This window comes from Scatophagus argus, chromosome 10, assembly GCF_020382885.2.
Source record: "Scatophagus argus isolate fScaArg1 chromosome 10, fScaArg1.pri, whole genome shotgun sequence".
NCBI classification, from domain to species: Eukaryota; Metazoa; Chordata; class Actinopteri; family Scatophagidae; genus Scatophagus; species Scatophagus argus.
This window is the reverse complement of record NC_058502.1, coordinates 19455223-19473254: the sequence shown is the minus strand read 5'-3', so window position 1 is coordinate 19473254 and position 18032 is coordinate 19455223. Positions and strand designations below refer to the sequence as shown.

At 39.4% G+C, this 18032-nt stretch overlaps 1 protein-coding gene and 1 long non-coding RNA gene across 2 annotated transcripts in view; one reads left to right on the top strand and one right to left on the bottom strand.

Annotated features, from left to right (window-relative positions):
- Positions 1-105: 105 nt before the first annotated feature.
- LOC124065750 (serine/threonine-protein kinase 32C-like) overlaps positions 106-18032 on the bottom strand; it is a 70338-nt gene continuing 52411 nt past the window's right edge. Inside the window, exons 5-12 of the mRNA XM_046401447.1 lie at positions 14718-14755; positions 13549-13638; positions 12969-13072; positions 12721-12837; positions 8687-8812; positions 8223-8351; positions 5632-5699; positions 106-3936 (exon numbers count right to left, since the gene is read on the bottom strand). Coding sequence (XP_046257403.1) covers positions 3735-3936; positions 5632-5699; positions 8223-8351; positions 8687-8812; positions 12721-12837; positions 12969-13072; positions 13549-13638; positions 14718-14755 — 874 coding nt within the window. The 3' untranslated portion in view covers positions 106-3734. The remainder of the gene's footprint in view (positions 3937-5631; positions 5700-8222; positions 8352-8686; positions 8813-12720; positions 12838-12968; positions 13073-13548; positions 13639-14717; positions 14756-18032) is intronic.
- Positions 9891-12414, top strand: LOC124065752. Its single transcript, XR_006844488.1, has 2 exons — positions 9891-10242; positions 11876-12414. It is a non-coding gene; the product is annotated as an uncharacterized LOC124065752 (long non-coding RNA).

Genomic DNA, 18032 nt, shown 5'->3' with positions numbered 1-18032 from the left:
TACCATTACTAATCCCGTGAGAGCCTCATCTCTCTTCTAGTCATAGATTCAGTCCTAGATTCATCCTTCTGCAGTCAATAGTGGCACAGCTCATGTTTACAAAGCTACTCAAAGAGATGAATTCACTGTGGACACCTCTGCTCAGTTAACTCGTACCCCTTCTCTTCATCACCCTCTACTGTCTGCAGAAAAACTGTGCCTTTAAATCTGTATCTCAGAAGCAATGACAAAGACACAGAGACCTCAAACTACTGGAAGGAGGTTTATTTCTTTATCAAAGCAGTTAAAGCAGCATTTTTTTAAACACATGGAACAGTTTCAGTTGGTACAGTAACAAGGCTTTTCACTGACTCTCCATAAAAATCCTGCAGCACGAGAACATTATGCAAAATCAGATCACAAGGAGGAAAAGAGTGGCATAAAATCACATTTTCTTCTTCTTGACTTGTTTTCTCAACAGGGCACTGAATTTCAAACTGTATCCACAGAGTTAAGACATCTACAGATTGGTACATCTTGAGAGCATCCATCAGAAAACAGTTGAATAGGAGACATGCTGTTGCTGGTCAAACACTAGAACAATGCCTTGTTTTATTATTATTATTGTTTTTTTTTTGTTTTTTTTTTTAAACACTTAACAGCATCCAGAACATTAACACATAAAGAAACATGTCAGGCGGGTTTGCAAGAGCAATTCAATTAGGAATGATCACTGATATCAAGGAACAAATGCCAAAACTGCAGATTAGTATTGTAACTTTGAGAAAAGCTACACTTAAATTAACTGTCATTATCCATTTACAAATGATTAACATAAACAACACATCCACTTGAAACCTGTGTTGATTCTGATGGTGTCTAGACTGCTTTAATGAGTCTTAGAAATAACGGAGCTTCCTTTTCCACCAATGAAGACATTCAGTGTTTTAATAATGCAGCAAATTTCTGTGTCAGGGTGAAGTGAAAACCTGCCCCAGTTCCAAATATTCTTCCTTTGCTGCACAGACAATAACGCAACACTTAAACCCACAAGAGAGGATCACACACAACTGCTGACCTCATTCCACTCATCCAGCAAGGATACGAGCCTGTATATTTGACCGAAGCGTTAAGACAATCTACGCGATGCCAAAAGGTACTGCATATCATCTAAAAATATCATGCCGTCCATATAACACTGGAATTATATGATTTTGTACAGTTTTAAGTTCACAAAAATCACCATCCAGAAATATTTACGCAGGCCAGTTACACCCTGATTTGGACTGTGTCTATATCAGGTGAACACTGAGGTATGCTATTAAAGCTTGTACATGCACAAATCAGCCAGTAAGGCTCAAGCTCCAGGCTTTGGCAAAAACAAGCTTATACTGTAAAGGTACATGCAAAAAAAAAAAAAGCACAGGGCTTGAGACTATTAAATTCATCATATCTTTTGCCAGACTTGGAAGATGCCACTTTATATCCCTTTAATGAAGCTTCTTAATCTAATCATAATATATAGTGTTTAAAGACATAGTTAAACACTATAGATAGAAATGTACTTATTTGTTTTACTTTCTGACAATGAGATGAGGAGATTGACACCATTCTCACATCTGGGTCTTAAGTATGAAGCTAACAGCTAGCTAGGCTAATTGCTAGCTTAGCATAAAGACTGGAAGCTGGGAGGCTTGAGAGGATCAGATGGCTGACAAAGGCAGCCAAGCTAGCACTGTTGATAGAAAACTAACATGCTAGCATGTTTACTGCCAGCCAACCACCACTGGCTGTAGGAATTACTGTTACCAGTGTTGAAATGTAATCAATCACTCACAAAATGTTACTTAGTGGAAAAAGTGCTTAACAGAAAGCAATGTGTTACTCTTACACTAGATAAGAACATACATTGTGTTGATAAGACAATCCAGTCCATCCAGGACTTTTGTTCTGGGGATCTTAACAAGTGTTTTTTGTTTGTTTTTTATTTTATTTTTTTTTTTTTACTTTGAACAGAAACACAGGCTAGTTACTTCCAGTCTTTATGTTAAGCCTCTCAGCTCCTGCTCCATAGTTAACTCACAGACATGGGGGTGGCATCAGTCTTATCATTGAATTCTTACAAAGACAGCAATTAGATGTCTTTCGTCAAATGTCTAAATATAACTTCAAGTCCCCCCACCAACCTGCCTGAAATAGATACTTTATACATAATCACAATATGATTGTACAAATTATAGCATTTTCACTGGCAGAAGGAACACTGACTTTATTTTTTACTGGGAAAAAGAGACATACATTCACACACTCAAAGTTCCTTATAAATGGTTATGCAAATGGTAGAAAAGCTTTGGCATATTTTGCCTACAAGTTGTGCCTGCACACTTGGAAAGAAGAGCAGAACGAAGCAGTGCAAAGCTTCACACAGCTCTTCCTTTAGTTTATACGTCGAGTTCGCAGTCCCACATAAAACTGTGGTGAGTTTAATTACCTACACTGTATGCTATTTACATGGGTTTCACTTTATTAGGCCTTAGGGTTTTAAGGTGGACCTTTGCTACATGTTCCCAGGTATTCAGACTGAGATTAATGGCGCCACCTTAAAATGTACCACTATCACTATGACAGTAATAGACTAGCTCATCTATACGATTTGAAGTACCAACAGGGCACAGCTACACATGTAAGTACGGCTCCAAAACAAGCTCTACAGGGAGATGATCTTTACACTAAACAAGCACTTAAAGAGAGATGATGTCCAGTGAAGTAAACAGAGCTCTCTAATAGATTCTTAACAGAAGTGGCTGTTGGTGACTGGTATTTATTCCCCAGAGCAGAGTTTCTGAATGCTCTTTAAGTCAGAGCATGGTGCAGGGCTAAAATACTAAATCCTGGTAACCATTACAGACACAGTGACAAGCAAAACCTTTCATTCTGATTGCTGTACTGATTCTCCATAACTTACAGTACCTTATCATCCCAAAAGAAGCGTGGAAAAAGAAAAGCTGACTTCAAACTAGCATTTTTGACCTATAATGCATCCATTGCTACAGTGAGATTAACAAATACTGACTATAGTCAACAGGCACCAATTTAAAACTAGCTTAAAACATGAGACGAGCTACACCTTCCTGGTCATGAACACTCACGGCAAATGTGTCTTGGACAGGTGTTGCAACAGTAGGAAGGCGCTCCAGGAGGAGTAAATGAAAAATGATTGTTCCGAATTAGGGCACCCGTAACATGAAAGAGGCTGAGGGGAAGAGTGAACTGAAGACACAAGCAACAATATAAACTGAGTGCCTGTGTGTGCTGAATAATTCAGTTGTCCCCATCAGATTCTGAAGAGGAAGGCTGTGAGGGCGTCTCCGCCAAAACCGCCAACCCTCCAAAAACTGTGGACTGCTATTGCTCGGCATGTCATCATGCTCATGTAGCTTTCTGCTTGTGAACAACACCTCCTAGTAAGTGATACCTTATTTATCATGCTATACGTTAACATTGCATAGAAGTTAGAGCTTACTCTAGCACGGGGACTCTCTGGAAAACTGCTTCGTTCATGCCTTACCGAAAGGATGCTACAGAAAAAAAAAGGGGATATGGTGGGAGCCATTTTGGGTCCTGCTGTGCATCAAGCCCAACCCGCTGTGCATTTTCCTCCTCCTGGCTACAACAGAGAAGAGAGGTGGGAACGTATCTATTGGCATGGCAGCAGCCAGAGAGACCTGCGATCGTCACTGTGAGGCGATGTGGCGCTAGCAGCTTCCTGGGGAGGAGCAAACCGAACCACACATGCTAAGTTTGGAGGAGGACTCAGGCTCAGGCTCCGGCTCGGGTTCTGGCTCTGGCTCGGGTGCGTCGTCGTCAGTGGCCCCAGCTTCGGCCTCACCGTCCCCATCTCCGCTGGCATCGTCGCCCCCGGCCTCCGACTGACCCTCCTCCTGACGCCTTTTCAACCTAAGACAAAAGGAGAAACAACAAATAACTTTTAACCCCTTCTTTAAGACAGGAAGGCAAAACTTGCTCATTTTTCTATTTAACCATATGTCCTCTGTTTACATATATGACCCTGTAAATATTTCAGTGAATGACAATGAAGTCTTATCTTACTCTTGTGAGCACATTTGGTCCTCAGAAATGTAGTATTTTGCATAATGATACTCACGCTGCAAAAGACAGCCAGTAGTCCAATGGAATGACAGGCCTAGACTCTGTTATACTGTGCTCGTCTCTGCTGTGCAAAATTCTACATATTACGTCCTCCATTATAAATAGACATAGACTGCTATTAATTAGGTTATACTACGACATTTGCCAAACAGAAGGATTTCAGTGACACTGCAGTGGCAGGACCTGGTCAATAATAAATGAGGTGATAATTTAGAGCAGCACAGAACCAGTATTCCTCCCCTTACATTCCAGAAAGATAAATGGACATCATAATCCTTATTTATGATATAATGTGTACATTTTACTGACATATACAATAGCCACAGCAGGGTTGGATATTAAAAGCCCTTTACTCACCTATAATCTAAATATCCAAGTCAATTCAAGTCAAGTCAAGACGCTTGGCACTGGTTTGGAATCATACACACTGTTCTGTAGGCTAATGCCTTCAGTAACTTTACCACAAGACAGAAGACACACTGCGTGTTTTATAATGGACCTGAGTATTTGCTGGGCCTCCTTTTGCAGCTGATACAAATTCTTAACGTTCCTTATCTCCTTATTGTGTTGCCTCAGCGATTTGGCACAGCAGTGAAGCTTCAGGGGATTTTCAGTGTTAGCTCCACATTCATCGTCATGGTTTCAATGTAGGTGGCAGTGAGAACTCTGCCTTATAGTAAAAGCATTAATTGTGCAGCTTTGGAGTGTGTCCCATCATTTCTAGCAGTTATGATAGCATTCCAAAGTAATCGCTGAGATCCGGGAACAGTCTGTTGGGACAGGGGATGTGAGTGGACAGATGATCACACAGGTTACGATAAAATTATTTGGAAGAGAAAAAAAACACAAACAGTACCCACAATTATTGGTGTCTATGTCCACTCTCTACTTCCTAATTTAGCCTCTCACATGCTGAGCCCAAAATCCATATTTTATCAGGTCTGAGTCTGGACAGCACAGTCTGTACAGTCAGTGTACAAACTAAAAAATAGTTGATTTTGAGCATGTTGTTGATGTATACCTTTTACCCACAAAGGAAATGGAGGATGGTGGTGGAACTGCTCCAGAACATCTAAGAGCAAAATGTCGTTGTTGGTGTATGTATTTTGTCAATTTCTATTAGTGCCAGACACTAACAGTAAACTATGTTGATTTCTTGTGTAACTGCAGGACTGTATACTATAAAGATGAACTTATAGCAAATGCTGTAGTAGGCAGTAAGAAGTGAGGTAAGGATTAGTAACATTATGGGTTTGTACACATTTTAGGTTTTACCCCCAAAGCGGGAAGAAATCAGGCAAAAGTGTTGTCAGCAGACAACATTTGCTGGTCTGAAACAGAGACACATTTCTTTTCTTTCATTTTTTGCCATTTGAATTTGGTCCAGTAGGGTGATAACTTTCTCTCTGTGTTGAATGATGGAACAGAAAAGTCTGCTTTTAGCCATGTTATAAATGGTCTGCTGCTCTTGTCTTCTCTTACTTCTCACGGTTGAAGATCATGAACTCTTGCTGCACCACTTCAAGGCACTCCTGTAGGTAGTCATTCTCCTGCAGGCAGTCAGCAGACAAAACATCATCTACATCGTCATCATCTTCCACATTAACATCAACTTCATTACCATCATTAAGAGCTACAGTTAAAAAACTTGACGTCAACTTGAATCAGTCAACGGCACAACCTCTGAGGTGAAAAAGTCTTTTTCCTCATTTCCTTGTTATCCTTCGTTGCCCTTTTTGAACAAGTCATGAATTGTTTGTGAGCCCTCCTCAAATTGGATGTTTGGCCTGAGACAAAAATAGAAGCTCATATTTCCGAAAGCACTTGAGGCCATGACAACAGCAGTGAGGGCTTCATAATTTAATAATCTTGGTAATAACGCAGTATGAGCACACACAAGCAGGCACGCACACATGTGCCACACACACACACACACACAATCTCATACACACTCATACAGACATTAAGTCTCATAACCCTGCTATTTTTCGAGGTACACACTCCCTGCACACGCTGATCAGCAAAGATAACACGTGACACACACACACACACACACACACACAGGGCTGACGTTAATAACACTGATGTCATGATGACTGTCAGATGGGAACAGACTGTTTCTCATAACTACAAAGAGGATATCTTCTCTTAATCAAAAATAACAAGGCAGAGTGACAAAATGACTTGAGGACTGTATGTACAGTATGTTTCATCACACACACAGACAACATCAGGACAGGTCTCAGCTTCATCATGTACTAATTAAGTCATTCATCCTTATCAAAAATAATGTTTGAATGTGGAGACTTTGACTGCATGGTGTTCGATTGTATAAAATTCTTTTCCCAGGATTTTATTTTAAAAATGGAGTAAATACAGTTAGTGCTGAAATAACTTATTATCAATATGAATTAATCCTTTAAACTATAAAATGTCATAGGCGAAAATCAACAAATATTATCCAAAATCAGTATCTTAAAGGAATATGGTGACATTGCTGTACATGTCCTTTTCCACTTTCTTGTTTTGAGTTAGATGAGAAGAATGGGGCCACCTTCATGGCTTTATGGTAAATATGTAGCTGGAGTCAGCAGCTGGATAGCTTAGCTCGGCAACAACAGATCTGACTTTGTCCAAAAGTAACACCTCTTTTATTTAAAATTGGGTTTCTGCTCAGCTTTGATATGACAATGATGTGGATGTTTTCATTAACTCAGGTGGGAAAGCCTAATTCCCAAAACGTAAATGGATATGGTTTCCTATAGAGGGCTATGCCAGCCTTCCAACTCCTCAGAGTACTTAACAGCACTTGCTACATTCACCCATTCACACACACATTAATACATTTGATGGCAGATGTTGCCATGCAAGGTGCCGACCTGTCCATCAGGAGCAACGGTGTTTCAATGCTAAGCCATTCACACAGACACCAATCGAACATTGTGTGCAATTTGGGGTTCAGTATTTCGCCCAAGGATGCTTTGACATGCTGCCAGAGCTGGAGATCGAATTACCAACCTTCCGATTAGTTGATGAATCGCTCTGCCTCCAGAACCACAGGTGTCTTACTATTCCATTCGTCTTATTACAATAGTTGTGACTGGTATAATATTCTGCCATAATAATCTTATTTCTCCCGTTCAATGAGGAGTCTATTTTAAAACGGGTTTAAAATATATAGTACGACAGTGACGAGAGATCATTGCCTGTTAGGGGATATGTATGATGTCAAGAGATCCAACTAATCAGCATATTTGAAGAATGTCTGCAGCTAACATGCTTGTACAGTAAGTCTCTTTATGTTCACTAGCACAGTGTTCATTTTGCCTTCTGAGAACAGAAATAATTCACAGTAGTAAAAACGATGCTGATTTGGCTCACCTCCAATCTAAAAATATGCGGTTTTGACGGGAACTGACAGAGCGAGACCACGGAAAACCTGAGCTGCATTGTTATCCAAGACTGGCTCTGCCTCTTCGTGTGTGCAGCATCTATGAGTAGTAGTCGTTTGCGTCAGGTTATAATTTTCTCAGACACGTGTGTGTGCTGGTGTCCTCTTAATAATCATTTGCTTTTAGCACCTACATACTGAAAATAACACTAATCTGATGTGCATGAGGATGCAAAGATCAAATTAAAGGGAAACAGCAAATCACAGCACTTTATCGTGGAAAATAACCCCTTTAAATGTGAAAAAAGCCAAAAATAGCCCTTTCTACCATCAAAGGGAATATAGACCTTTTAACAGATGCAGTGACATCTTGAATTCTACCTTCATCTTCAGTTCTCCCAAATCCTCTTTCTACTAATGCTTTTAACCCTGGGGTTTTGCAGCATTTCAGCAGTATTTTATCTTTCATATATAAAGTGAATATACAGAAGAATACAACAGAAGGTGCAGATATATTGTCTAATCTGAAGAATGCACTCAATCCTTTAAGAAACACAAATACATATACAAACAGAGTACATCACTCCTGTAGGGTTGGATTTCTAGATGTTGGTTTTTGTATTACCTTGTTTGCACCTCCTTTATTAATTGGTTTCATTTTACAGAGGACAGCGTCACTCACAGACTGCGAATCCTTGCTGTTGTCTCGAGATCGGTTCTTGGCCAGCCTCTTCTTCTTCTTGTGAAGGGGGCGTGACTCCAGGATCATCTCCTCCAGCTCAAAGGTGGGGTCGCAGTGGAGGCGACCTTTCTGCAGGAGGGAGATGCACACAAGATAATTAGAAACGCAAACAGTGACACACGGGGTCATAAATTAGCCGCGTTATACACAGAGCCACAGAGTACACACTGAACTCAATGTACTGAATAACACACATTAACGCACATGCATGCACACGCTAATGTACTTTAGGTCCATGTGTACACACATACCATAGCGGAACACCAGGAAGAAGATAAGTTCGGTTTCCTATGCATTATTTAGTTGCTACTCATGCTCATTACGATCGACAAACATGGAGGAGGACCTGTGTGCTTTTAAGTGTTTATTGTATGAGTGCTAATATCTGATTGGTTCAGACTAACATTAGGAACAAATCCGGCCTCCATCTTCTTCTCGTACACAGCGTCCCAGTTGACGTCAGCGAGGTAGGGAGATGTCTGCATGTCAGACAGGCTGGAAAAACGATGCTCTGGGTTCACTGTCAGTAGCTGGAAGGCAGGGACACACACTCAGCAATGTCACCTACATCATGTCACCTTCTGAGCTGCAATATCACCTTCACAACTTCTCTCCTCACTCACAGCGAGGGTTTTCTCTCTAGGAGGTGAAATACACTAGACAAATCATGTGTGAAAAATAGAAATCAGTTGGATGGTTTCTTTCCTTTTTAACATGCAAGCAGTTAAACAAAAAACCATGTGTAGCCAGTGTGTCTAGCTCGGCTGGAAGAAGTGAAAATAACAAGGAGCCAAAAAATATTCTGTTAAATTTGTAATTGGTCCTTGCCTCCCTTAGACCGTCTTTCCATGAAAACTTTATTTGATAATTTAAGCTTTTCAGCTCTAACTACTGAATGAATAAATTCCTTTTGACTTAATAAGCCCATATTGGTTCTTTTCATTGGGAAATGGAGTTATTTGTTCTTCATCTCAACTCAAGGAGTTTTTATTGTTTTAAGTTATGTTAGAGGTGCAGTAAATGATTCTGGGGAAAAAAAACTGTTATTTGTTCAGTCTCATCCCAAAGTGTTCTCAACCCGAATGGCCAGTGTTAGACAACCTTGGAATAAGACTCAGCAATCAACTATCTTTCTCATGGCCATGTGGCTGGCCTGGCTATCAAAACAAAAAACAGATAAACTGAGATTACAACACACACAGAGGCTGACTTCATCCTCTGCTCAGGACACCATTACTCCACTATATCTTTACCTAGGAAATAGCTTTTTGGTGCAATATTAAGGTTCAAATTCTCATACAGTTACAATCAGAAATATTCAACTCCCCAAATATTTTCAGGATTTATCAATTAATGTTTTTTCAAGGAGCAAAAGTCTGCTTTGGATGACTACTTTATGAGTTGAGTGATATATAAAATCAACACAGAAAATACATGATGCAGTATTTGTGTGTAACAGTACATTTTGTTAAGATAGCTATGTCACATTTATTCAACCCCTATATAACTGTTGTTTTTAAGGTTTTCTCACAGTTTTTATGGGCTAAAGTGGAGTTGAAACATAATTAAGCCTTTGGGAACTCTATAATGAAACTTCATTTGCTTCAGCTGTGATGCATATATAAACCCCACCCATGAAGGTATTCAAGGTGAATTGCAATCATGGGAAAGACAAAGGAGTTTCCACAAAAGCTGAGAGAGGAGATTATTTCATCACACGTGAAGGGCCTTGGGTATAAGAAAATTTCCCAAAAAATTAACATTCCAAGAGACACCATTGGGAGCATTATAAGGAGGTTTAAAACTTCTGGAACAGCTACAGATCTGCCTGACTGTGGAAGAAAGCCCAAAATTTCATCAAGGGCATTTAGCAACTTAGTCAGGACAACTAAGAAAAACCCACCCCCAAACATCACTGAGGCTTTTCCACGTGAAGAATGGGCAAAGATTCCAATCGAGAGTAAGAAGCTTGTCAGCACTTAATGGAAACATTTGTTAGAAGTTATAAAAGCTAAAGGATGCTCCATTAAGTACTGAAGCTGGGCACTGAATAATGCTGCACATGCATATGTGCTAAAAGAGTTATATCTTTCATTTGAACTTCAAAGTTAAGTCAAAATGATTTAAATAAGCATCACATATTTTTTGTTGTTTAATGAAGTTTTTTTGTCACTGTCATTAACTCTCATTCACATCACTATAATGTCTTTTGAGGTGAGGGGGTTGTTTCTGATTGCAACTGTATGACCTTTTAAATAAATCAAACAGTATCAAATAATACACGAATAAAGTTGAATGAGGGTATATCACTGTCCCCTGACTCACATAAGTCAGTAGGCTCAACACCTGCCACCAAATTCAGCTAAGTAGCTTGTGGTAGCTACAACACCAGTGATCAACCAACTTGAGGCTGCTGTTGTAATTGCTAGGTAGTTGGCTAGGTAGTTAGCTTTTGAGAGTCGGGGGGAACTGTCGAGATAAACGACATCATGAAATAAAAAGTGAAAGGAAATAAAAGTGTAGGTAGATAAAACTTTGACAAAACAGACTTTTGGAAAATGAATGGCTGAAATAAAATTTTTCATAATGACCTAAAGACATGAGTAAAACTACGCTAATTTGAAATGAGAATGATGGAAACCATTTAAGGTGTGGTTTTTTTTTTTACTTTTTTACTGGTCCATACAATTTACCCATGCAATTATTGCAAAATTGTTTGTTCATTTAGTATCTGCGTAATTGTGCTGCCAATAAACTTCAACAGGAATGCCAGATAAATTCAAGCTCTTATTGATGTAGTAACCAACAGGGGGCACTCTTAATCAAATCAGCCACTCATCAGGTTTGAATCAAAATTGTTGCACAGATCGAGACAGATGAACACCACACATGAGCGGAATCACTTAATCTAGAGAAGAAATAAAACGGAGTACTGATACAGCTGTGCTTTTAATGGCATACCATCTGTTTCATTTTTCTCCTAAGGCTAGACACTGGAAACGATGATGGGATGTGGCTTTTGTTGTCATGTTAACTCCCTTCCTGTGCTTTATTTTCTTCCTTTCGTCACAGGTTGATTCAGTTTTCTCCTGCAGGGCCAGTTAGCTCTGTCTCGGTGGAGTCCAGACGTTGTAATCGATCAGCAGCAGAGCGGAAGAGACCAAAGCTCTGTCCAGAACACTCAGTCACTCAGACACACAACACATGCACGCACTCATGCTCACACTTACACTCTGCCAAAAAATATCCTGCTTAACAAGTCGTGGTTTTTCATACACACTCTAAAACCTTGTCTTAAAATGACTAAAGAAATACTGCCAGAGGGTATGAGATCATCGGTTTGCAGCATAGTTTGATGTTGACACAAAGCAGAAAAAGGTAGATTATTATTATATGAGAAAGAAAAGAACTGAGCCAATTTACTTCCATTTGATGCAAATGATCTCATTCCATTGACGTTTTGAGCTTCAATATAAAGCTAAATTACTAATTACTTGTTATGATGAATATTATAAGTGGCAATACAGTGCTTGACCCACACACTCACTCACTCTCTCACCCACTTGCTGTGTTTCTGTGCTTCCATCCTTTAGATTCCCATCTGTCGTTTTTCTTCTCCTTTGCCCTGAGGGTCTAATCCTCATCCTTCCTCCCTCCAGCACCAGTCTCCCTACAGTACCTGTATCCTCCATTCCTGTGGCTTCGACACTCTTTACCTCAGTATATACCCCAGTATCACCTCTATACCCAGGCTCACTTTCCCAACTGCTCCTCTTTCAAGGAAAGACACCATGTGCAAATGTAAATGAGGATATACTGCAATGCGCATCCATGTTACTTCATTCTTTTATGAATTTGTTTGCTCATGACAGCATGATCAGATTTTATCAAGCCATGTTTATGATTCTGGAAAACATGATTAGTTTCATTATGGATTATTTCCTTACTAACTGATTTGTTTATAAAATCATAGTTTCGTGAAGTCCAAGGTGATGTCTTAAGATTTTGTCTGACCAACAGTCCGGAAAGATATACTTACTATTATACTAATTTACTATTACGTAAGACAAAAATCTACAAATGACAACTTGAAACTTGGGAAAGTTCTGGATTAAAAGTGAATGAAATGTTGCATCAATCTACTGATCAATTAATTAACTAATCATTTTAGCTCTAAACAGGAACTTACAGTATCTGCACAGCCACAGCAAATCTCTTATATACCAGATTATTAAGAAGATGAAGTTAAATGTTCAGAGGTCCTCCAGCTTTGTTCATTAAATTTCAGCAGCTCTCCCTAATCCAGGAGACATTAACACGTATTGGCAATGTGAAACAGCAGCAAAATCACTGACCTCTTCCAGTGAGAAAGGTTTTAAATTCTGAGGTAAACCCAATTATTTAAACTATATGAATAGTACTGCTGTGTCCAGCTTACTTTCCTCAAGAGGGAAACCAGGTCCTTGGGCCAGGCTGGGCTGTACTGGACACTGACTGTACTGAAGAGCTGAATCAGGGACTCCACTGAGTTACTGGCATGAATGTCATAGGGCCTCTGGTATGGGAAACAAGAAGACAAAAAGATTAAAAAATAGATAAACCAGGAAGAGAAAGAGTGGAAATATGGAAGCAAGTTCAGTTATGCAACCAAAGAAGATAAAAACTCAGATTCCCATCATGCCTTACCCATCCACGAAGCACTTCAAAGACTGTCACCCCTAGTGACCACCAGTCTACTTCAAAGGCATAGCCCGTCCCTCCACTTACAAAAGACTGGAAGATCTCTGGAGCTGAAAGCACAGAGAATCACTGATGGAGAAGAAAGCTTTTCAAAGTACTTCCCGTATGTGTGGTTTAAACAAAATGAGTTCCTTTGAAAAATGTCACCTGAAACTGTTCATTTTCCCTCAGCTGAACAACATAATCACAAGATGGGACATTTTTATATTTTTGCCACAACTTTTTGCAAATAAACACAAGATCATTTAATTCACTTTTAATTCATTTTTATATTTCAATTCAATTCAATAACACATTTAATTCAATACTTAAAATTAACAACCCACATCTTACTGAGGTTGTTATTTTCCTAAAAATCTGTGAAACAGTTTGTGCAAATTCATTTTAAATATAACAGAACTCTAATCTGATGTCGAGAACACAATAACCTTTTTTCATATACTCTTCTTTTAGGATATTTATTTTCACAAAGCAATCAGACATGGTGACACCAGACATGGTTGACAGGATGGCAAAGCAAAGTTACCCATGTAGGGCTTGGTTCCAGCTAAGGCTGTGGCTCTCTCTCCATCCTTTATTATGGTTGCTATGTTGAAGTCTGTCAGATGAGCATGACCTGTGAAAAAGCAACCAAAAAAAATCCATCGAACTGAAATGACGACAGAATCTGACATTGAGGTAAACTGGATCAATGCATCCTTTTGGTTTTGTGTGTGAGACACACATCCCTGACTCTTCTGACCCTGTTACTGCCGTGACTCATCAGTAGCTTATAAGGCCATTTCTGTGTCCAACTTGCCACAATGGACTCAGTCTCACTGCTCCCTCTATAATGAGTAGCTTGGGCTATTGTGTAATTTACACTTTTTACAGTTACAAATCAGAGTGTAAACTGAAAGATTGTTTTATGCGAGACAGTATAAATATTCAAATAATCAATATGTTAATTGTGAATGTGAGTTTTTGTAAGTGTCAGAACATTAGTTAGCTAGCATTACATTCCAAGTAATAACTAATGAATAATCAAAAGGTTTTGTGAATATTTAAATATTCAAGAATGGTAAAAAATAATTTTTCAAATGTAATCTTTTTCTGGGTGGATCCCAGAGCTCCCAGCAGATTTGGTCCCTCCCAATGTTGACTCAAAGGTTTTATAGACATATTTTTGTGTAGCCTTTATTTAGCGATAAACTCTTTGAGATCCTGATCTGTAGTGAAAGAAAACCTGTTTACACTAAAAGAAATAAAGACAGTTAGGACATTCAACCAGTCGCACACAAGCATCACAGACACCTCAAAAGAGTTCAAAACAGCAATTTAAAATCCATCCAATGGGATAAAATGTTAAAGATTTGAAGTCCTTTGTAGTTCACGCATGTGCTTCAGATGTAATATACAGAGTCAGCTTTAGTTTAGACATTCATAAACAAAAATGTCAGTGGTGGTGAATGGTAATTTAGAAATGGCATAGTGGTAAACTGAATAAAATTGTTTTAAGGTGAATGTGTACGGATAGAGGGAACATGTAAGGTAGATTTATGGGTTGACATTATAAGCAATAATATTGTTTATGCAGACTGCAAATGATACTGGACCAAGCACAAAGCCTTCTTGGTATGAAGAAAAAGGAGGTGAGACCATCAATACAGTACAGGTCATACACTCATGCTAAAAGCAAACAGTTTAGACCCTTACCTTGCTCATCCAACAGGATGTTGTCTGGCTTGACATCTCTAAAAGACACAATAGTCAGATATATCAAAAAAAGGTTTGGCATGTAAATAATCTTGACACAGAAAAGCACCACTACAGCAAACAACAGATAAATGTAAAATGCAGAAATGACCTGATGATGAAAATACTTCACTTCTGTTAGTTTCACTAATAACTACTACCAACTAATTTGAGGAATGTTAGAGGTTCCTCATTGGTCCACATATGTTGTTATGGTGTATTGTTTGCTGCTACTATTCTGTCTTTTCATCTCTCCACTCTTCTGTGAACGCTTTCCACAAGCGTTCACAGAAGAGTGTTTCTGTGGGAATTTTTGCCCATTCATGCAGTAGAACAATAGTGAGGTCAGGCACTGATGTTGGATCAAAAGGCCTGGATCACAGTCTCTGTTCCAGTTCATCCCAAAGGTGTTGGATGAGGTTCAGGTCAGGGCTCTGTGTGGGCCAGTCAAGTTCTTCCACACCAAACTCATCCAGCCATGTCTTTATGGGCTTCGCTTTGTGCACTGGAGCACAGTCATGCTGGAATAGAAAAGAACCGAAAAGAACCAAACTGTTGCCACAAAGTTGGAAGCATAAAATGTCTTGGTAAGCTGAAGCATTAAGATTTCCCGTCACTGGAAGTAAGGGACTGAGCCCAACACCTGAAAGACAGGTCCATACCAGACTTGAATTCAGTAATGAAGAGGCATGTCCCAGTACTTTGTCTGTATGATGTATGTTTTTTTTCAGTTCTCCTGTTTCCATTTCAAGACAGAGACTTCAAACCTGAGTTGTTTCATTTTTACTGAAAATAGGCATAAGTATAAGTGGATAGAAACACACTTACTCAATTGGTGCTGTTAGTAAAAGTGTTTCAGATTGAGGTCATTTCATCCTGTAACTCTCAGTTAAATCACAAACGCATAGTGTAACAACGGCTCAAGTCGTATAATTTATGGTTAGGTGGTAAAAACTGGGGTTTGATGTTTACACAATGTGTTGATGAAAAAGTCTGTAGGAGGTGGTTGTAGGCAGATGCATGTGTGAATTTCATGTGTTTGTGTGTCTGTGTGTGTGTATGTTCAATGAGAGAACAGGAGGGAGAAAATTCCAATTCCCATGCATTTCAAACGTTGCTGGAGTGCATAAGAACACAACCATCACTGGTTCCCCTGGAGGCCCTGGCAGGTTTGTCTGCACATGCTTATTACACTGGGCACCCATGCAACAGACACATTTAGGCACACACTCACACTCACACCCATACACACACACACACACACACACACGTCTAAACATTTCCTCCAAGCCCACCACAGGCAATTAACAGAGCGCACACAGCTTATTTAATTATGCTGCACGTCACGCTGGTGTGGTGAATACAGGCGGTCTACAGAGAGCATCTACATTTCCCATAGGAGACATTTGTTCACTTTGGATAGGCAGCGTTACGCTGATGCTGATATCATCTGCCAAAACTCTTAGAGGGGAGTGGTGGAGGTGGTGGATTGGGGTTGGATTGATCCGGCAGTACATGGCTGGAGGGAAATATATACACGCTCACTGGAGGAATCCTGATATGACTGCCAGCTACAGCATGGTGCCATTTTGTTTGATGTATAAAATTCAGTTAATGCTGGATTCATTTTACAGCAAGCACAGTGACACCAATCCAGCATGGTGAATTCAGACTTTGCACTGGGGAACAAACCAAATGTGTGATCTCATCTAACAGCCCTTACATGTTGAATACATGATGAAGACAAATGAAGCAGTCTGGTGGTCTGTTTCAGAGAGGAAATAAAAACACAAGAGAAAAGAAAAAAAAAAGACTCCACTTTTACTTCCCTTCTTCTCATAGGACCAATTTTACCTCCTTGGGCATGGTGGCAGCTGACTGTTGCTAGGAGACCAGAGATCTTCTTTCTTCAGTTGGTGCAACAAAATAATTGTATAGCATTCTCCTGTCAAAAACTTACAGGGTGGAACAAAATTGTATAGCAGGGGACTGCCATGGATACCCAGGGATTGGATTACGGCTCTGAGAGTGGACACAACTGTGTCAAAGGCAGAACACTTGATGTCAATGAAAGGGTGAAAAACATTGCAAAACCACAGGTCAGCAGCGTCTGTTGCCTGTTTCCAATGGCAGTTCTGTAATGTAAATCACAGACATCTTTGTCAGAAAAAAGGCACTGGCTACCTGTCATCTAGTGAAATATGGGAGACTTACTGACTCTTGGAAATTAAATAGGATAAAACAGGCTCATAATGTCATATAACACATAATCACTAAAATGATATGATATGTGAAGTAACACACGCAGGTGCACGCACACCTCCAGCTTACACTAAATACACCAGTGAGGGTTTAAATTTGTAGAAACAAATTCATATACAATCTATTTTTATACACAGTATATACTGTACGTACCTAATGTACATATTATTTTTGTAATAATGCTTGACTCTTGTATTTAATTAGTTGCCACTTGGAGCCAAGAAATAGTTCTTGTCAGTTCTTATATGGACTTAAGAGGAGCTTTTAGGTAGTTTCCTATTTCCTGTGGTTTAGCTAAGGTAAGCTAAGCTAAACTAGCCATCCTCTGGTTCCAGCTTTATTAAACCCAAAGAGATAAAAGTGCTACTGATCTTCTCATTTAATCTTCAGAAAAAATGTGGAGAAAATGTCAAACTATAAATGATTTCAACCTCTTCAGTGCCAAAATTTGGCATCCATAATTATCACTGTTTAATCTGACCTAGCTTGGCTGTTTCTTATGTATTTTCAATTTCTTTATTTTACTATGTGCGTTTTTTTATTTTACGAGATACTTTGATTTACATTTGCAGACGTGTTTCATTAGACATTTTTTACTGTTATTGTTCTAAATGTGTAAATAAATCAGAAAACACACAAGCACACACTCACCCACACATGCACACACAGACAGCATACTGTTGTTTGAAGGAAGAAATGCAGCCCCAAGAAGGTTCTGAACGAGGTTCAAACAGTTTTTCAGCCATCTGTGGCACAAAATCTGTAGTCTGCAGGGATCCAGCTCTTCCACTTACTGGACTGCACAGACACATACTGCTGCGCTCAGCACATTTGGACCAAAAGCTGCGGATAGGAAGTTCACCGTGTTTGAAGATGATGGATGGCAACAATTATGGGAACACACATGAGCACGATCTTCATATATTTTAAGTACCATAAATAGAAACAGGGTTTCCCAAATGCTGATATCTTCACCCCACACAAGACTAAAATGAAGAACTGAATGACAACTAA